Raw genomic sequence first — 21,904 nt, forward strand, 5'->3', positions numbered from 1 at the left:
TCTACTTTTCAGCAATTCATAATTTGTGAATTCGACAGTACCAATGCTGGGGGGTGGGGGTAGCGGTAGAGAGGAAGAGAGGGGACTGCAAGGCGCACGCTTGCAGCTTGTTTTCTAACGGCTCCCAGAAGAGAATTATATATAGATCTATAGATAACACGTAGATCTAGATCTAGATCTAGATCTAGATCTAATTTTTATATTCTAAAGATCTAAAAAGGTTTTGGGTGCCCATGATAAATAATTTCAGTATAGATCTAGATCTACAAAATACATAGATTCTCTTTTTGATTATTAGGGCTAGTCTAGGTCTATAATATGTTATCATATTATGGATCTAGATCTATATTCTACATAATGAATAAATATGGTGGTAATGGTATTTAGCCCTGCTCAATTTAAATTTTTAAGTATTTTCTTTTAATGCGAAATTCGAATATAAAGGGATCCAGATTTAGATTAGAATGTTGATTTCTGGACTGTTAGTGACTGTTCGCAGTATTAGGGGCAAGTGTTAGACCTTGTGTATAACAGTTAATGAGTTAACTCAGGTTGTCAAGTAAGTAGATCTAGGCCTAATAAATTTTAATATAGATAAACGAGCTGACCCGCGACGAAGCAGACGCCGCTATCTAGTTGTTTTATTTTCTACTTATCAACAATTCATAATTTGTGAATTCGACACTACCCCACTGCCCTGCCTCCACCCCCTCCCCCATCCCGCCCAGTGAAGGCAGCCGTTACAAGTTTACAGACGACAATAAAATTTTAAAGAATATCAAGCAGAACTTGTTATCTCCCCTTAGTTTTAAATCGTTTAAAAACTAAAAATTATCTGCCCCTAATATAATATATAGGCATTTTTATGAGAATTTCAGAATGATTTTTTAAATTAAAAATGTATCAATATAAATATAATAAATAATAATAGTATAGCTGGCACTAAACTAAGCCAATTTAGCATAGTTTAGCTTTCTGTGCAAAGTCATTATTACTGAAAAAAATTCCAAAGTTAGGTCAGCATGTAGATCTGGTAATCTATCGTTTTAGGTACGTAAAATCGGCCGCGACTAGTAATGTGAAAAACAGGTGATTCCTTAAATTTTAATAATTATTTCACATTTTGAGGAGGATTTATGTTTTGAAAAATACAAAAATGTTTCCTTGTTTCATTTATGTACGTGTTTTTAAACATTTGAATTAAAACTTTTCAGTAATAAATGAAGACTAGCGATGTTTCCAACAGATGCAACCATGCTCATTTACTATAGCAGCCATCTTGTTTATTTTTTTAAATTGTAAACTTATAGCGCGAGATTCAAGGGGAAGCCACTCTATTTATCTATAATATTTGACACAAATATATCACAATATACTTCTATTAAAGCCTTGACAATGCGGTAACTTTTTCGTACATTACTAGCCGCGGGCGATTTTACGTACCTAAAACGATAGATTACCGCATGTATTGTGGCACCCTCCACTGAACTTGACGAAAGGAAAAAAATATTTGACTTGTGACCTTCATTAAAACAGAATTTAATTTTAATTATTAGTAAACATGTGTTTTATCTAACTCAAAAAGTAATAAAAATTTGAAAATTAATCTTAATTACTGTTGTAAAATGAGATAAACAGCTTAATAAATTATAAACACATGCTTTCTTGAGGGGGTGTGGCCCGGGTGTGGCACATCGCAATTATAACTTTATATTTCTGTGTTTTATGACTATATTTGTACACAATCAGCATGCTATGCTTTTAAAATCAATAAATGAATGGTAAGTATACCAAGTTACAAAACCTGCAATCTAATTTCCGCTGACCGGAAGTAGTAATTTACGCTATTTCCGATTTCTCAAAAAGCGCATGTGAATTTATTACGTACTAATAATATTCCGCATTATTATATACAGATTATTGGGCGTTCACTTTTAAAAAGTTTAGTAGTTAGTAGTATTAGTAGGCAGCATATAGTATAGACTAGTTAGGTAGAAATAGGAAATTGAGTTATGTAAATAAAGAACATTATATTTTGAATTGGACTTGTGTGTGGTGATTTCACAATACCGACCAGGCTCGGGTAACATCTTCATCACCCTCACAGTGCCATAATAAAAAAAAACCTGCATGTTTCATTGGTCGGTATCAGGTGTAGATGAACCCCTTAGATTGGTACAAGAAATTATGAACCCATTTATTTTTATGATGTTAATTTTATAAATTTAATTTTTCAGAGACATTTGTAAATACAATGAATAACTTCAGGAAAACTAGAATATATTTGGATAAAAATGCACCTGGGAGCAACACCAGAAAAGTATTTGATGATACTGATAGTAGTGAGGGAGAAACTGAATATAGTGAAAATAATGAATTCCTACCTTATAAAAAAGCTGAATTAAAAGCAGCTGCAGAAGTTTTGAAAAAAGAAAACTTTGTTGTGTTCTTTAATAGAACTAAACGAACAATTAATGAAGACGATGCCAATTCACCACACAACTGGGGAGAAGAGAGTGACAGTTCACCATTCCCGATGCCACCTATAGTTTTCTTAAATAAGCTGCCTCAAGCCAGTGATGCATCATCAACCACCAAAGAAACTGTTGACGATAGTGGAGGAAATATTGGTTCAGAAATTATAGCAGTTGAAGAAGACTTAGTTTTCAACATTAAATCAACTAAAGCAAACTGTAATACACATTTAAAAGAGAGAAAATGCAAGAAAAGGAAAAAAAGAAATTCAGATCCACCTACATGTGTAGAAAATAGTTTTCAACCTAATGACATATTAGAGGTCCCAGCAAATAAAATAAAAAAACATAGCTGTATAGCTGCATCAGGGGATGTCACTCAAGATTGTGACTCTACCATAAAAGTCGCCAGAGAAGTAAACCCAGGAAGAGAGCCTAATTTAACAGACAGTGATGATTATTCTTTTGAGCTTTCTGATATCAAAGATCAAAATTTGTGCGAAAGTGCCAGTGTTTCTTTCTATTTGAACAAACTTACTTCTTTTAAGTCGCAGTTACTTTGTTTAAATGAAGAGTTCTGCTTGTATCAAAACACCTGTGAGAAAGAAAACTTGCAACATCGCTGTACCAGTCTTAGGTTATTAATTTCAAGAATGGTTACACTGAATTCTGAATATCAACACATTCGGGTAGCTGAAAATATACGTTCGCTTAAATGGAAATTTTCTGAATCAAAAAAAGCTCTGTTCAAATCCCACGCTGAGCCAATCTCATCAGGATTCCAAGAATTTCAAGGGAAGCTTTCAACGTTTTTTTCAAAAGTAAAAAAATCTGTGAAGAAACATAATGCATTATTAATATCAGGAGACATAGAGTATTTTGTTTGTTTTAAAAACTTCAAGCTTCGGCGAACCAATCCCAACAGCAAAAAAAAGAAAGTTACGGAACCGGTGGAAGAAATCTTTCTGCAGTTAAAACCTGCTTTAATTCAACTCTTATCACCAGCCAGCAAGTCCATCCCTGAGAACAGAGGGAAAAAAATAATTCTGGAAATTTTAAATTCCTGGAAAATGGAAATCGAAAATTTAAACAAAGAGGTTGTGGTGGCGAGAGCGTATTTAGATATCAACCAGAAAAATATTGGATGTGAGCAAGCCATTGCTTGTAGCTACCTCAATACATTATCCTCAAAAATAGTAGACTTTAATTTAAAGTATGAGAAGTTTAGACTTGCCCATAAGCCCTATGGTAAACCTAAGTACAGACTGTGGAGTTTTTGTGACTCCACAAGGAAAGTATTAGGAGCGGACTTAAAGTGTGTGAAATCAGGCTTTAGTTGCATCAGAAATGCTTTAGACAAAATTGTTCTGTACTTCAGGGATGCTGTAGTAGATCATAAGGAAGCTCTAGGAAGAAAGATAAACTTCCCTCATGGAGTCATTTTGGTCAACAATAAAGCAGAATCAAAAATTAGCAGACACTTTTTGTAATTTCCTTCTCTGTAACTATAACTATAGAAGTGAACCAATGTGTTGATGTTCAGACTGTAAATATTTATAAATTATATAAAATACATGCCTACAGGCATAATGCTTACATAAATATATGATTTTTTAAATAAAAGCATAGGAGTGGGCAGAAATCCAGTAAATTGTCTTAGATTACTGTTTTTTTTTGGGACAGTGTGTTAGCGCGCTCAACTGCTAAGTCAAGTCTAGAGTTCTATTCCCGGGCTGGAGACTATAGAACGTCCTGAGTCTATCCCAGCTCTGATGGGTACCTGACTCATGCTAGGAAAAGTAAAGGTGGTTGGGCATAGTGCTTTCCATACAATCCCTTTGTATGCTGAGGTCACTGAATCAGGCAAACTCTACTTCATCTGCTCCATGGACCGTAAGGTTTCAAAGTATATGACCAGAAACGGCACTTTATTGATTAACATAATAGAGGCTTCATAAAAAATGACCATGGCAACATAATTTTTTCACAATGCAAGGTCTAAAGTGAATGGAGTACGTGGTCATCAGTTTTACGTAAAGCTATTTAAGCTGATATTCACCCGCTCTTCTTATTAAAAGTCAGAACCCCTTTGAATTAATGTTACTAAGTTCAGCTTCCGCTACAACAGATATTCTCACATAAATTAACAAGTTGAAGGTTACATCACATTTCTTAACCCCCATTTCCGGTGGAGCTCCTGGAAAAATTCTGTGAATTTTAAGAGAAGCTGAAAGACTAATAAGATTGAAATGTTAAACTGCTAGAACGCTGAATGCTCTCCCCTTTTTGTTCTTATGCAATGTCTCTTCCACATTTGTAACAGTTGCCTAGATGGGAGGTAGTCACAAGATGATAGAACATCCCCCCCCCGTAGTGTGTGACTCCAATTATGAATGATGCTTATGTCAAGATATTTTAATATTTACAAATGGGTAATGAGTGTATGGTTAGTATACCATTTTGAAATGTTTTGAAAATGTTTTCTCAGAACCTGTTGAAAGTTAAAATATTGGTGTAAAACAAAGGCAACATTTTCTTTTTTTTTCCTTGTAGGTCAAATAAAATACAAAACTAATTCTGAGATTATTCTTTAAAATAAATTTCTTTAAGAATGTGAATTTTTGTAGACTACCTAGAATTGAAGTGTTTGCTGCATTTACTATACTTTGTTGATATCAAATCATTTTTTGTTGCATGATTCAAATAGATAAATGATATAAGAACATTTTTTTTTTAGTCAAACACCATTTTCTAGAATATTTAACTATATGAGGTGTGTGTGGTTGTTTAATAGTAGTATGCTATGCTTGAGATGTGTGGTTGCTCAGGAAGTATAAGTTATAACAACAGTACATTTTTCTTGAATGTAACTTTTTTGGGTTTTCAGAAACAGTTATAGAATGTGAGAAAATGAGAATGTTTTTTTAAAACATTTTGAAAAGACTAGTTGTAAAATGACTACAATGACAGTAATAGTTGTGCCATTTGTTTCATTTTAATTATGTTATTATGTACTTTTGTAATACACTTTTCAGGTTGAGTCTAAAATATAGACATTTTAATATCTAGTAACCTATGACAGTGCTGTTCATATGGAGATCTGATATTTAAATTAACTCCTAATTTATAATGGTAATCATGTTAGAAGTAAAATATTTGGTTTATTTCTGTCAGTTTTAATTCTTAAAATTTAATTTATGATTAATATATTAAAACCTTGTTGATTTAAATGTTGATATGTTTGACATAATAGAGGTATTACATTAGAATTGTGTGTCTTAGAATGCTGTAGTAGTATTCTTGGTAAAACCTTAGTTTAGCGTCGGTTATTATTCAGGAATCGTATAGCAGTAAAAAACAGTAAAACAATGCCAAAGTCTGTGACACACTTCCGGAATTCACCGGAAGTACTGTAAACCATACTTTATTAGGCGTCATCTTTTATTTTTATACAGAATGTTTAAAATTTGGATAGATTTATTTTTGTAATCATTTTTACATTTTTTAATCATTTTTACTATTTTCGTATTCTAGATTTTTTTTACTTGGCCTAGCAGCTAGATATCTAGCTAGATCTAGATCTAATTAATTAATGGTCGCAAATCCGCTGCAAGCCAAAAAACATTAAATTATAACATTTGACTTCATTATTTATATTAATGTTTTTTTTTTTTTTTTTTTTTTTTTTTAGATCTAATTTAAATCTACTATTATATTTATTCTTGTTTCCTTTTGTTGATTAAACTTAAAAAAATTAAAACAATTTACTACAATCGACTTTCAATTTATTTATATTTCAATGGTCAAATAAACCATGGTTTACCGTAACTCTAGTTACCGAAACTCAACAAACATTACCCGATAATTTCCGACGCTAAACTAAGGTTTTACCGTATTCTTAAGTATTTGGTTTATTTTGTGCTCATAATGTACATTAAAAAGAAACCCAATGACATAAAAATTAGCAACAAAATTTTGACATACATTTTATTCATTAAAAATTGTAAAGTTACATTATAAAAATATAAAATAAATTGAAATATATCAAACAAAAATGAATACTATGGATTGTGTACAAAACTGTATCAATGATAAATGGATGGTCATTTGTCATTTAAAAATGCTAACTTATAAAATAAAATCAAATATATAAAATCACTCTAGTTCAATAAATAACAATAAATACTTACCTTTTGGTACTTAGAGTGAAAGGAACAAACTTTTTTAAGTGATACAGGTTAGGTTTTCATAGCACAAGTTTTTTGTACAAAAGGAATAACTACCAATATTTTAACCAGTACAGGCATTATAAAACATAATACTGCTAGGTACTCTGTTTAAAAAGAAATTATAAAGATGGGCAGTCAATCCATTTAAAAAGGTAGGCTACTTGTCACTTGAAATAGTTCTCAGAAGACAAGTTACATTTCAGTTTAAAAACAGATTAAATTGTAGTGTCATTGGTATACAATTTTTAAACTATTACTGAATACAATTTTAAAATGTATTTTTTGTGACAAGGGGGAGGGAAAAAAGCCTGATGTCATTTATGGATGACCCCTGTTTAGTATAGATGAGCACAACATGACAGTTCTGTGTAGCACCAGTTTTGGAAAGTTTTAAAACTTTGTTAAAGACAGACACAACTATGTATATCTACATAGAATAAATAATGAAAGTGATATATTTCCTTATTATATCAGCATAAATAATGGTACAGCTTTATAGGAAAAACTACCTGCCAAAAACATACCAGCCATAGACATGTTAAGCGGGGAAAAAACAGTTGAGTGTTTAACCACAAGTATGTTAGAACATAGTTGCTTAATGGGTAAAAAGTACAAAGTATCCTAATAAAAAATTTATATTTTCTTCAAGCCTTTTTAAAATTGAAAAATGAAATGGTTAAGATTTGGGTGTGTTGGCTCTTGATGGAGGTTTGGGGATGAGGTTGATAGAAATTTCCTTGGAGGACTTATGACTAGGGGTGGAGCTCCTGGAACAACTCTGTGACTCATCAGAGAAGCTGAAGGACTTACAAGACTGTAACGTTAAACTGCTGGAAGAACGCTGAATGCTCTCCCCTTTTTGTTCTTCCGTAATGCTTGTTCCACCATATTTGGTCAAGTTATTGCGCACAATCTGTAAAGGTTGCCTAGATGGGAGGTAATCACCAGTTTCTTCATTATTTAATCCTTGCTGAGCGTGAATGAGAAAAGAACTGCTTGAAAGGTGAGGGAGCCTCACAGAGGCAGCCGCTTCACTGGTGTCTACTAGCATGGGAGATAACTCCCCGTCCCTGGAATGCTCATCAAAAGAATCGACCCATGGTTTAGAAATTTTTGGAAAAATTTCAAAATGGTTTTTATCATGACTAGCAGATCTTGATTTCTTTAAAATTTTGTTTTGCTGTTCGGTGGAGGAGAGAATAGGGCTGGAGGCAAAGTCAATAGAACTATGCAAACTGTCATTCTCAAAAAGACCTGGACTGTAGGATTGGTCGATTCCGGAGGCGTTGTTCGCGGACATGTTTTTGTTGCCCGGGGGGCTGGCGACGTCTTTGTATGTTGAATCTTCTAGAGTGTTGAATATGCTGCTGGCGTCTTCGCTGGTGGGGAGATCTGTCAGTTCAGCATCCTCCTCCCCGATCTTGGCATCTTTTATAGCCTTCCATGTCTCAGCCCTGATGGATTCCTCAATACCAGTTTCTGAAGTTATAAACAAAATAGGAAAACAATTTGAGAAAGTTAAATAACATAAACTGTTATTTTTAAAATTCAAATCTTAACATTTTCATGCAGTTTGTTTTTTGATGTTATTAGTTTTTTTTTGTTGAGTACATTTCAAATACTAATTTTCTTTTTATACAAACATAGGTAATGTAAGAAAGTGTTAAACATCACTTTAAATAAAGTGATAGCTTAATATTATCATATTACAACATTTATTTTGAAACTTGCTTGTAAAATAAATTTGTTAACTCTCTAGCAATTTTAATTAGTTAACTAATTTTCCTGCATTAAAAAAGTTGTTTAATTATATTATCAATCGGTCTTATTACTTTTTACTTACACTGCCTAAGATAATGTAGATTAAAAAAAAATAACCACATTATGATGAAATATTTTAAAAAGCACTGGCAGAATTTAATACACCTGGACACAACTGTTCTCGTGGTCACATTCAGCATGACCATGAGAAAAGAGTTAGGGGTGTTTTGTGTTACGCAAATAGCAAAGTTGAGTCTCATGAAATGAGAACTGCGCATTATTGTTTAAATACATTTCCTTTATTCTTTATAAGTTTTGCAAAATAACATAGAGAATGAATCAACAAAAAAGAATTTCCGATTTAAAAACCTAATTCGGTTTGGTGAAAAATATTGGCAAACAATTTTCTTCAATAAGAAAATAGCTAATTTGTGTAAAAAAAAAAGAAAAGTTGCATCTAACTGCAAAACTGAAATAAACAAAAAGACGTCACGATTACCTTCTAGAAGTTTTTCATCATCTTCTCTCAGTGCTAGCAGGGTTGAACTAAGAGGGAAATGAGCCTCTGACAGGAGCTGCTGCAACTGTTCCTCTGATAGTCTGGGTGGATTTTCCATAACTAATTGCCGAGATGACAGCTGGGCCCTATTTAAAAAAAAAATTAAAGTTCCTTTTTGAACCTGATGGGCCATGGAGCAAATTAAGTAGAGTTCACATATTTCTGTAACCTCAGCATATGAAGGGATAGTGTGGTCAGTACTATGTCCAATTGCTTTTACTTTCCCAAATGTGAGTTAGGTACCCATTAGAGCTGGGTGGACCCAAATCCAACTCAAGACTTTCTTAGCAGTCTACTGCTTGGCCATGCCTTTCCACTTAAAAAAAACGATAACTTGTTATAAATTATTGTATTACTTCAGTACTAGCTAGGGCCATTTTATTTTATGTACCGTCATACGCTGAGACTATTTTATTGCAAGCACTTTACGTATCATGAATTCAAAAACATTTTGAGATCCTTACAACCCGGGGCCTCAGCTGTAGTTGTTACCCCCCTCCTTTTAAAACACAGAGCACCTTCAGCTTAATAAAGTCTAAAAGATTTTAAACTAAACATTTAACATCCCAACCTTTAGTAATATCATGGGGTGGGGGCCGTGGACTGAACAGGGTGTCACTAGTGCACCACTCCCAGCCTCAGAATTTAAATCAGCCAACACAAAAAGAAAAAAAAAATGACCTGGGAGTTACGTCTGGAGATTCCAGAAAAGAAGTTCTAGACATGTTCCTGCAACACTCGTCCAGAAGCCTGTCCAGCTGCTCGTCTGTCAGGTGGCGCTCTTCGTCATCCTAAGCATAGCATTTTACAACCTTTAACCTCCAAATTAGATGCCTAGTCATATTAAACTATAACCATAAATAATCAGAACAACAATGTGCTAATGTGTGAATATTTTAAGTCAGGTCTGTTAGCTGTGGCTCTTCGTCATCCTAAGCACAGCATTTTACAACCTTTAACCTCCAAACTAGATGCCTAGTCATATTAAACTATAAACATAAATAATCAGAACAACAATGTGCTAATGTGTGAATATTTTAAGTCAGGTCTGTTAGCTGTGGCTCTTCGTCATCCTAAGCACAGCATTTTACAACCTTTAACCTCTAAACTAGATGCCTAGTCATATTAAACTATAACCATAAATACTCAGAACAACAATGTGCTAATGTGTGAATATTTTAAGTCAGGTCTGTTAGCTGTGGCTCTTCGTCATCCTAAGCACAGCATTTTACAACCTTTAACCTCCAAACTAGATGCCTAGTCATATTAAACTATAAACATAAATAATCAGAACAACAATGTGCTAATGTGTGAATATTTTAAGTCAGGTCTGTTAGCTGTGGCTCTTCGTCATCCTAAGCACAGCATTTTACAACCTTTAACCTCTAAACTAGATGCCTAGTCATATTAAACTATAACCATAAATACTCAGAACAACACTGTGCTAATGTGTGAATATTTTAAGTCAGGTCAGTTAGGTGTCGCTCTTCGTCATCCTAAGCAGAACATTTTACAACCTTTAACCTCTAAACTAAATGACTCGTCATATTAAACTATAACCATAAATAATCAGAACAACAATATGCTAATGTGTGAATATTTTAAGTAAAGTTTTAAAAATTTCCCTAAAAAAACTTTAAAAAAAACCCACAAAAGCAGTGAAAAATGTGATTAAGCTAAAATTACGCTAAAGACAGACCACATCTAATACCTCAGTGTCTTGAGGACCTTTATATTTTTCTAGTTCTTTCTCTATTGATTGCAACCTGGCATTGAGCTCCCGCTCCTCTTTGGTCTCAAATAAAATTCGCTCACCAAAATGTTCGGGTATCTGGCCAGCAGAATTCAAGCCCACACGGGTGAACAAAGCCTGATGTTCAGTGATGCAAGTGAGCAAAAATGTGTAAATGAAAAACAAGTGCATGGTGAACAAATATGTGAATAAAAAATGAGAAACATCAATTAGAAAACATTTAATCAGTAGTTTAGCAGTAAACAAATCATATACATTTAAATGGAAAAAGAAAACAACTTTACATCAAATTTGATAAATATAAATGTTAGTTTTTCTTAAATCAAAACTCTTATAAATCAATGTATATTTACTTTGGTACCAGTTCAACAAATTTCCTTTAAAACAATTTAAATAGCTGAGTATGCACATTTTTCTTGTTTTTTTTTTTGTAAAGAAAGGTTATCTCATTTCAAAATAAAAAAAAATAAAAGCAAATCAGAATTTCAAAGTGCATTTTCATTATAATACAAAAAAAAAATGACAAGCTAAATATGAAAAGGAAAATGAAGAAAAATAAAAATGACACCTCCCCCCTAAAATGTACACATGTAAAACAATCATAAAAACTTTTTTTCTTGCATTATGAAAAAATGAAAATATGTGCAGTGTGATCTATAAAATATTCACAAATTTTCGTCACTTGAACAAAAGCTATAAACAAAAATTACCATAACTTCATCTTAAAATTGAATTTCCAAATAAAACAACTACTAAGTGAATATTTTGATGCAGTTTGGAAATGCACATGGATCTTTAAAATAAATCAATGAAGCTTTTTTTCCATTACATGTTAAAAAAACTAATAATTAGTGGGGGTGAATAAGTATATATACTTTTTGTTGTCATTTTCATTTAAATATCCTGCATCAGGGCTTAATATTTAGTATAACTTTTAGTGTGGCTTTTTAAGATTAAATTTTAAAGGTGTATGTTTTATACCAATATCCAACAATGTCACAATAATGGATTCTTCTTAAAAAGGGGTGTTAGGTTACTGATAGTAAACTATGAACAAACATTACATGGTAATGTAAATTCTAACCTTGAACCTTTTATACCAATGTCCAACAATGTCACAATAATGAAACCTTTTTAAAAAGGGGTGTTAGGTCACTGATAGTAAACTATGAACAAACAATACATGCTAATGTGAATTCTAACCTTGTCCCGAAACATAAACAAAGTCCTGCACAATTTTAGCACAAGTAATTTAGAAAATAGTGACCTCAGTCAGAAATAATTAAAAACTTGAACCCATTAACCACTCAACATATGTTAAAGTGAGTCCACATACAGATTCTACTTTTTACATACTTGTGGTGGGCTGGAGTCCGAGGTTTTGCTAGAGTTCATGATTGCTTTGTAATCCTCTTCGGGAATGATTTCTCTCAACCGCTCATGGATACTGGACAGGCATGTCTTCTCCATGGCATCGGGACAAAATCCTTCCCCGGGATGAACAGACAGCTGGAACTGGTTCACATCTAACTGAAAACAAAATCCCATACAAAAATGTACATGAGTGTTGTAAAATATTTTCTAGTTTACGGAATTTAGATTATGGAATGGTGTGGCTGAGCATTTAAGTATGTGATTTCTCTTTTGGATCAGACTTTTAAGCCATTTCTGGGGGTTAATCCAGTGTAAATTTAGATCTGACTTAGGTCAGCGAAAGTAAACACAATTCCTTCTTCTTCTTTGTTCTTAATTCTAGTGATGGAAGTGATTCCCCTACAACACAATTACGTATATGTGTCAACTTGTTATGCATTATATAGGCATTTGACTCCAATTTCAGCCTGCTTTTGCTTTTTTTTGGATTTGCTTCCATAGCCTTTGTCCAACCAAGAACAAACTACAATGCAGCAGTTGTTTGATTTTGGAGTTGTCTCTCCTAGATGAGTGTCCGGGATTCAAACTCAGGACTTTTCGGCTCAGCAACCATGAGCCTAACCGACCCGACCACGCCAACCTTCAAATGCAGTGACCTCAAAAAAAATGATAAACAATTTCAGCTATCTACTCATCATCATTTGTCAAAGGATACTTAAAAAAAAAAGTAATGAGAAGTTATCTATTGAAATCCTAAATGAGATGGTTAAACCAAAATTGATTAAAAGGGCACCACACATATTCCTCATACAAACACTGATAAGTTACTTTATCTGTTAAAGCTGATCTATAATTATGAATTGAAATATATAGGCCTACAACTAAAAGGCTGCAGGGAAAGCGCAAAAAGCTTAACCAAGAAACAAGTTAATAAAAAGTCTAGTGACAATTTAAGCGCAATTTCCTTATGTTATCTAAAAATAGATAGTGATCAAGTTTGTTTTTAAAAAATGTGAAAAAATGATTAGGCCTAGCGAAACAAAACCTTGTAATTGTAACTCCCTATCACTCTCAAATAAATTATAAATAAATTAATAGGGTACAAAAATAACGTTTGAATTAATAAGTAAACAAGTTAATTTTGCGCTAAAAAAAGACAACTATATTAACCTATATCAACGGAAATAGTTTTATTTTAACGAGTAGGCCTACACAATGCTCAGTTTAAAAAAGTAGTATCACCCTAGGCCTACATGATGCTCAGTTTAAAAAAGTAGTAAATATTTTTTTGTGACCGAACGAAAGGATATTTTTGAAAACTTTCTTGGGCAATATTGTTCTAAATTATGGCAGGAATCGATTGGTAAATGTTTCAAGTTGCTAAGTGGTCTGGTTGCCGAGATATGGGCAAAAAACTGCATATTTTTGAGGTTTTTTGGCTTTTCCGGGAAATCCAGGAAGGAATTCCGGGAATTTTTTGGCCCACAATCATCCTCGGAACTTGCTTAACATATTTGCTTTTGGAACTAGTCCTCGATATTGCTTCGTTGAGGAGGAGATACGACTTAAAGCTGCGGACACACATCCATCCATTCATACATCCATCCAGAAATGACGAGTTAATAATCGCAATTGTCCATATGGAAATTGCGCTAAAAATAGATGACACAACTTTGAAGCTGAAACTACAAAGGTGGGCTACACTTGGAGCCAAGTTGAGAAGATGGCACAGGAAAGAGATCTCTGTTTGACGACCCATACCCCAGCAGGGGTGACAAGCAGTGATGATGACAACTAAAAGGTTCTTAAAAAAGACAGTGGTACAAACATACTTCAGCACTGCCAGCAGCATTCTCTAACTCAGGCATTTCATCCACCCCAAGCAGCAGCTCTTCCAGTCTTTTCTTCTCATCATCAGTCAATGCTATCACATGACCTGCATTGGCGGCCAACTGTAAATCAGAATTAAATTAAAATAAAGAAAACGAGGAAAAAAATAAAATAAATTTAACATAACAGTGTAGGCCTACTAAAGTAAATGTACTCTATTTACATGATATATTGGGTTAACCACACCCCAGTTAGTCGATTGATAATTACAACCTTAACACATTAAAGGATAGTAAAAGAATTTTATGAAAATTTTAAAACAACTTTTTAAAATCTTTTACTCAAGGATAAAAATATTACTGACCTCTTTATTTCTTTTGATGAAATCTTTTGTTTTGGATCCTCTCTGTCCTAGCCTTGAGTTATGCATCCTTGAACTTGAACTTTTTCCCATGTCAGAGTTGACAGATGTTGATCTAGACTCATCTCCTGTTGAAAAGTTTAAAAAAGATTGATTTTGTTCTGTAACCATTATTGCAGCAAGCAAAGTGATGTGTCACCTTTCTGGTGGCAAGAACCAAACTACCAAAGTAAATTAAAAATTACCACCCATTATTCTTTTCTGAGGTTTTGACAAAAATTATCTTCTTTTTTCACAGTAAAATAAAATGTGTCAAAGATCATGCTACACAACAGCTACAGTTTACAGTTAAACACTACAAATCATTGTAATTAATTTGGATTTCATAGTTCCATAATAATATATTATAAATCTGACACTTCTTCATCTTGGTTCTTAATTGTAATATTGAGGGGGATAACCTCCAACACAATTAAGTGTAACTTGTCAACCTATTATACACCAATGGCATGTTGACTTTGACTTCAGCCTGTTTTTCTTTCTGGATTTGCTTCCATATTCTTCATCCAACCAAGAATAATCTGTAGAGCAGTTGTTTGATTTTGGAGTTTTCTCTAGTAGTCCATAGGTTACGAGTCTCATCTGCTTGAGGGTCCACAACTCATTAAATTTAAGAGTTAGCATTTCGACACTTGAAGCATCAATAAGCTCACATGTACATCATTTTAGGTCTAATACACTTTCTAATTTTTCTCCTCAAAAAAAAAAAACCTAAAAAATTAATTAGGGAATCAATAATTTACCGGCACTTTCACCTAATGTGGCCTTTGATGTTGTTTGCTTTTTCTCTTTGCTTTTAGCAACATGGCTGTCATCAATCTGAGTTTGAAATACAGGTGGGATGTCACTGTCCTCCTCATCAACAATAATACCTGGAAATAAATAGTCAGTAAATTGAAAAATTGGGACGGAGTAGTCTAGCTGTAGAGAGCTGGACTGCTAACCCGTAAGTCTCGAGTTCGAATCCGGGTTCAAGTCAGAAGACTGTCCCTGAGTCCACCCAACTCTGATGGGTACCTACCTCACATTAGGGAAAGTAAAGGCGGCTGGGCATAGTGCTGACCACACTATCTCTTCATATGCCAAGGTCACAGAAACAGGTGAACTCTACTTCACTTGCCCCATAGACCGTCAGGTTTGAAAAGGGAACTTTTAAGTTGAAAAATTGATGTAGATTTTTGGGCAAAATTTGTTATAATACTTGTAATGTATTCAACAGTCACAAAATTTTATTAATAGACAAATTGAACATTTCTAGAAAGTTTCTATCTCTCTTCTTTAATTTGATGCCTGTTGTATATTCCAGTGTAGTGCATTTTCCCACGTTTTCTTTAACTTGCTTTCTCTGTTTGTTTGTCTTTCCAATCAAATCTTGCGATCGAAATTTCTGGCACTTCCCAGTTAGCTAGCGCGCTGAAATTTTCAGGGAAGCTTTCTTTTGGATGACCATAGAATATTCAATTGTTATTATTACTAAATTGATCAATGGAAACATTTTATTGAGCATTTTAGACCGCTATATAATCTATATATATAATTCTCCTCTGCAAGCCATTAGAAAAAAAACCAGTGATGCGTAGCTAGCCTCTCTCTTGCCGCGCGCAGTGAAGCGAACGATCCCTTAGCGAACGACAGGCTTAGGGGCAGATAATTTAGTTTTAACCGACTTTAAACTTACAGGAGGTAACTATTACCGCTGGTGGCCAGTTTGGGGGAGACGATATGGTCGAGTGGTTGGGCACACGATTGCTATCCCACTCGACACGGGTTCAAATCTATGTGTTCTAGTCAGTAACGTATTCACACAACGTGTTTTTTACGAGTTGTCTTTTAACGAGTTGTCTTTTTACGAGTTGTCTTCGTTTACCCAAAAAAAAGTGAAAAGATAAAATCGATAGCAAGATTTCAATGCAAACAAACAGACAAAGACTAAAAAGTAGAAAATAATAATCATTAAAAAAGTTTTAAAAAACCCACGTTTTCTGATTGAACTAAAAAGTAGAAAATAAATACTATACATCACAATAATGCAAGCGATCACTCTACTATAAGCAATGAAAAACGTGGGGCGCCGTGATTTTCTTACAGTTTCTAATACTGTTGACTCTCTACAAGCTCCCTAATAAAAGTCAATAGTATTATCTAATCAATAGTAATATAACTTTTACTTCGGCGCCCCACGTTTTTCATCGCTTATAGTAGAGTGATCGCTAGCATTATTGTGATGTATAGTATTTATTTTCTACTTTTTAGTTCAATCAGAAAACGTGGGTTTTTTAAAACTTTTTTAATGATTATTATTTCACTTAACACATGTTTAACTCTCAGCAATATGGTACAATTGTAATATATATATATATATATATATATATATATATATATATATATATATATATATATATATATGTATTTTTTTTCGCATTCTTGAATTTGAATTTTTAATGTTTTGAAATTATGATGGTTATGTTGAATACACACAAACTTTCTTGATTACTAAATAATAGGCCTATATGATTACCTTCAGAATGAGAGGGAGGTAATTCAAGTGACAAAAACTTGTCTGTGTTTACTTTAATTTCACCATAGTTGGATCCTTCTTTTTCTAATTCAGCTATCTCTTGACGCATCCTAAAAAATAGGATTTAAATATAATAATGATAGCTTACTTGCGACACAGAAAAAGAATTTTGTACTAGCGTTTAAAAAAAAATAATGCAAAATTCCAGCGACTTAATTAACAAGAAGTTATATCATTTAGTTCTGATTAGCTAATTTAAAATGTAAGTGATAAAAATTAAAAACCTTCTCTCAAACATAATCCTATCTCTTTTAACTTCTTTCTCTCTCTTTATCTTCTTCTTTAAAAGAGCATCAAGCTTATTCATTTTAATGATGGCCTCCTTAAGTCTTGGGTCTCTACTCTCATCAGTTTCCAGAATGTCTTCAGATTCTTTTGTCGCATCCACTTGTTTCAAATACTGGCCTGATTCCATCGCTTTCATCCGGTCTCTAAATTCCTCCAGTTCCGATTTCATTTCAACTCTGACCTAAAAATAATAAATGAAAAATTATTCCCCATAGCAAATTTACTTTCAACAAAAATGGTTTTTGTTGCACTTATTTTTTCCCCTATACACATAAATAGCTATTTTATAAGACAGTTTGAAACAAAATTCAGAAAATATATTTAATTATATGAATTAATTTATTATGTTTACTTGATTATTTACTAAGCTTCATGCTACTTTTTATCACACAAATATACTTGAATTGTATTAAAAATAGAAGAATTTTAAAAAATCAGATTTACTTAAAAATTATTTTTTTTCAAAAGTTTGTGTCTTTTAATATATAATTATTCTATTTACCTTGTTATTGATTTCATCTCTTATTTCTTTAAGCATACTTTTTTCTTCATCACTGTCAATCTCAAAATCTTCTGTCTTAGCCTCAGCTCCTAAAAAATGCATTAAAACTGCATTATATAAAAGTATGTAATTACAAAATTTTAACTTTAGATTTAATGTTCACATAGCACTTAATTGTTTGCCGTGTAAGCCTCATAAGAACCTAGGCCTAGACTCTATACCTGATTCCAAAGCTACACTAACCCCTCCCCCAACAGTGACCCTAACAGAGATATCAGCAAAAAAAAATGTCAAGTAGGAAAATATATTTATCAAACTGCGAAATTCAGACATTTTAGCAGATTTCACCCCCCCCCCCGCAACTTTTAATCTAATCACACAAAATCACAAAAGCCAGAACCTCTCAACCATAAAATGATATTTCTCCTCAAATAATTATACATCTGACAAAAGTTATCAAGATTTTTTATTCTTTTTGAGCTTCAAAATGTATAGCTATATTTTGTTACCCCCCCCCCCCCTCCCCGCACACACACACTACCCCTCTGCATAGCACATTGTCACAAAGGCACAACTTTCCACCCACACAATGATATAAAAATAGATTTGTTAAAAAATAAAATGAACTACAGAGAAAAACAAAAGGTTTATAAAACCTACCTGAAGGGATTAATGAATTGTTTCTGTTCTCTTCTTTCTGTTTTGGGGAGGGATCCAAATTTTTATCACCACTCTCACGTTTGTATATAACAGCGTTAAGGAAGGACAGAGTTTCTTCATTTAGATCTTTAAGTTCCAACTCATTTAGCTCTGTATTATCGACATCGTAACAGTCCTCATCATTGAAATCCTCTCCATCATCATCTTCATCATCATCATCGTCGTCCAGCTCAAAGTCATCCATGTCTCCCGCTTGCTGTTTACTTGTTATCATTGCCTGGAGCTCCTCTGCATTCAAAAGTATGCTCTAAAAAGTAAACAAAAACAGACTTAACTCCAGCAAAAAAATGTTATCCGGTATCAAATATAACTTTTCTTGCCTACTAGTGTATCAATTATTATTTATGTAGATTACATCCATATTTTTATTCTAAATCAGAACAAAAAAGTAAAAACTGCCATGAATTTCACATTTTATACAAAAAAAAAAAGGAGGGTCAGGATGCTCAGGTTAGTGAAGCTCATGATTGCCTAACCGTAAAGTGATAACAACCCTTCTAGGAGTGAAAACTCCAAAATCAAGCAACTGCTGCCTTGTAGTTTGTTCTTAATTGGAAAGGACTATGGAAGCAAATCCAGAAAGAAAAGCAAGCAAAAATTGGAGTCAATATAGCGTCTAGCTAGTTGGCACATTACACTTAACTGTGTTGGAGGATATCCCTTCCAACATAACAATTTAGATCAAAGTGAAAGAAGAAAAAAAAACAAAGAAAAATTTAACAGATACATTTTTTAACAACCCTATACTTAACATACCTTTGTCTTTTTTGATTCTTTAGCCATACTGATGGTCATTCAATGTATGCAATGTAACACAATATTTAGATATTTTGTCTACTTTAGACAAAGAAAATAAGCCTGGGTGAAGTAGAAATGTGTAAGAATTATGAAGAGAGCAACATGTATATTAAAAAAATAAAATATTTGTTTAGTGCTAAAATTGACTTGTTACATTTTTTTAGATTAAATTGTTTCTTGAAAGCATGAAATAAAGACTTAGGTTTTACAGTAAAAAATATGCCATGAGCACGAGTTATGAACAATTTCTATACATAAAACAATACCATGCAGTGGAAACTTATATGACTAGTCTAGCTTATCCCCTATTGGTCTATGTTCAGCAAGGAACGAAAAAGAAAAAAATTGATGATGATGAGTCTAGCTCAGAGATTCTTAACCTTTTTGGAGGTAAGTGAACCCCACCAGTTTCATATGTGCATTTACAGAACACTTCTTAATAGTTCTATCATAATCAAAGACAAAATCCAATTGCGAATCGTATGAGTCAAGTGTGTGTCTTAACCTTGTGACTGAGTTACAGAATTCCTTGGGTTTGATCAAATGAATCACTAGTCTAATTCAGCAACAGAATAGGAAAATGTTTGGGGTGAGGCAGGGATGTCTGCTTTCCTCTACCCCCTTCAATACCTTCTTAGGCAGAATAATGGAACATGCTTTAGAAAATCACAAGGGCATTGTCATGACTGATTTTTTTAACTCAGCTGTCAGTATTCAAGATTCACTAACTTTTAATTCATAAAACAGTTTTAGCAATGTTTAATTGGGATAATTTGATAATAATTGAGATAATGATTGAGATGTTGACTCTCTTCCTTTACAGGGCTTAGGACCAACTTGATATTCACAAAGTTTTGCCCAGACAGAGTTTAAAAGATTTGTAATTTTTGTATCTATTTAATTTGTCTTTTAAAATCTGTCAGCTAACACCTGTGATCGAGAAATATACAAATTCCAAACACTGTCATATACGTGACAGCTTGCTAGCTAGCTCGCATTGCAAATGAGAGAAATATCCCCACCCAAAGTCACTAAAGTGGGAGAATAGTAGTAAGCACTGTAGTTGCATGACCTAGTCCATGTACTTCGTTAGGCTAGGTACTAATTAGTGATTAGTGTAATGTAAGACTAAGGCCTAAAGATAAAAACACATACATCATGTCATATTAAATTATTATTTATTTGGCTTAGGCCCTAATTAAAATTATTTTAAATTATACATAACATAGGCCTAATCATTTTAATTACATAAAGTTCTGACAACTAGAATCTAGATCTACCTGCACACACTAAATCCTGCTGATTGGTTTATTTTCTAAAATGACTTCTCAAAGAGTCTTGAAACTAGTCTTGACCCTACCAAGTTTAGTGAGTGCCGAGTACTGTCAGTTCTACTGGTTGAGTAATCAATAATCAGTCTCAGATTCTGAGAGTGAATTTCAGATGAGAATCAATCACCAATGTGAATAATTAATAATTAATATTCAAGATTGAAGATTCAAATCATTTGAATCAAATGTCAACAAACACTACCTAACCTATCATTGTTCGAAAGCTAGATAGAATGCAGTCTATATTACTTATAATTTTATTCAACAAAAGCAACAACAAAAAATTAATGATTAATATCTATCTAGATCAAGTCCTGTCAGTAACCGAGAGAATCTGACGGTTACATTACAATTATCCTAGCAACATGATGCTTCCGCCATTTTGAAATTCTTCAACATTATATGTATTTCTTTTAATGGAGAGGTATTGTAAAATTTTGGATAGGACAGAGAACGTAAAATCGACGTTAGCCGGGCCTACTAGGCCAGTGGTTATCAAATAAACGCTGACAAGCTTTTTCCTTGCTATTTTCACCCCCTTTCTTTCTCCCATAGTTGCACGCGGTCAGATCCCCTCCATAAAACAAAATCACACTTTAGCCGACAACCTTGACCCCAAAAACCAAAATACAGTTTTTGTATGGGGTCATCCATAAATGACGTCACGCTTTTTTGGACGATTTTTACCTCCCCCTCCCCTCCGTCACAAAACGTCAGACCCCCCCCCCCCCTAAAATGACGTCACACCTCAGCCTACAAACCCCCCCCTCAAAATTGCAGTTGAATTTTTTTTTAAACATCGATATTTTTCCAAAATATTGTCTGAACTCTGTCAAAATAGAGTATTTTTAATCAATTCCTATTACAATTTATTAAAACAGTTGTCTAAAACGCGAAATAACGTCTAAATATCGTTTTCTAACATTGCTTTTTTATAATACAAAAGTGTGACGTCGCACCATCTGACCCCCCCTCCCCCTCATCACACACCGTCACAAAATTACGGACCCCGCCCTCTCTCCTACGAGTGTGACGTCATTTATGGACGACCCCTATTTCATAAAAACAGTAATTTTACTTTCTTAAAGTTGTTAAAATTAATATGAGTTGGTCATTATATGAATATGGTATGAATTATATATATATATATAATTGATTGAACTCCTCCTCATCCTTAAATAAAAAATAATAATCATGCCCACGCCACTGCCTCCTACTATCATCCTAAACTAATATAAATTATTAAAATAAAAACAATGTTAAGAATTTTTTTCTTCCTGATTTCT

At 33.3% G+C, this 21,904-nt stretch overlaps 2 protein-coding genes across 5 annotated transcripts; one reads left to right on the top strand and one right to left on the bottom strand.

The window, feature by feature from the left end:
• The first annotated feature begins 513 nt into the window (after window positions 1-513).
• On the top strand, window positions 514-4,179 carry LOC131933442 (uncharacterized). Its single transcript, XM_059290207.1, has 2 exons — window positions 514-559; window positions 2,238-4,179. Exon 2 carries the CDS (start codon window positions 2,255-2,257, stop codon window positions 3,962-3,964), a length of 1,710 nt encoding a protein of 569 aa, XP_059146190.1. The 5' UTR covers window positions 514-559; window positions 2,238-2,254; the 3' UTR covers window positions 3,965-4,179.
• A 2,509-nt stretch (window positions 4,180-6,688) lies between these two features.
• LOC131933444 (fibrous sheath-interacting protein 1) lies at window positions 6,689-21,018 on the bottom strand. 4 transcript variants are annotated; one of them, XM_059290210.1, is made up of 14 exons: window positions 20,964-21,018; window positions 19,246-19,347; window positions 18,430-18,736; window positions 17,770-17,858; window positions 17,204-17,448; window positions 16,920-17,029; window positions 15,145-15,273; window positions 14,345-14,469; window positions 13,983-14,102; window positions 12,133-12,306; window positions 10,735-10,893; window positions 9,705-9,814; window positions 8,964-9,109; window positions 6,689-8,182 (listed from the first exon to the last, which is right to left on the bottom strand). In XM_059290210.1, the coding sequence occupies exons 2-14, from the start codon at window positions 19,282-19,284 to the stop codon at window positions 7,380-7,382; spliced, it is 2,556 nt and encodes an 851-aa protein (XP_059146193.1). In that variant the 5' UTR covers window positions 19,285-19,347; window positions 20,964-21,018; the 3' UTR covers window positions 6,689-7,379. The 4 variants fall into 4 exon arrangements, with proteins under 4 accessions (XP_059146193.1, XP_059146194.1, XP_059146196.1 ...); XM_059290211.1 differs by having other exon boundaries at window positions 20,969-21,010; XM_059290213.1 differs by lacking the exon at window positions 20,964-21,018 and adding an exon at window positions 20,816-20,948.
• Between the last annotated feature and the right edge of the window lie 886 nt (window positions 21,019-21,904).

Source organism: Physella acuta, unplaced genomic scaffold (assembly GCF_028476545.2).
Source record: "Physella acuta isolate Inbredline_101_S28 unplaced genomic scaffold, ASM2847654v3 ptg002509l, whole genome shotgun sequence".
NCBI lineage: Eukaryota > Metazoa > Mollusca > Gastropoda > Physidae > Physella > Physella acuta.

Excerpts from the sequence above, each read along its gene's own strand:
- LOC131933444 (XM_059290210.1), bottom strand. The coding sequence starts at position 19,284 with ATGACCATCAGTATGGCTAAAGAATCAAAAAAGACAAAG. Across the intron at positions 12,307-13,982 it reads ATGCTGCTGGCAGTGCTGAA|TTAGATGTGAACCAGTTCCA; the intron begins GTATGTTTGTAC and ends TTTTGTTTTCAG. Across the intron at positions 10,894-12,132 it reads CGGACTCCAGCCCACCACAA|GCTTTGTTCACCCGTGTGGG; the intron begins GTATGTAAAAAG and ends ACTGAACATCAG.
- LOC131933442 (XM_059290207.1), top strand. The coding sequence starts at position 2,255 with ATGAATAACTTCAGGAAAACTAGAATATATTTGGATAAAAATGCACCT.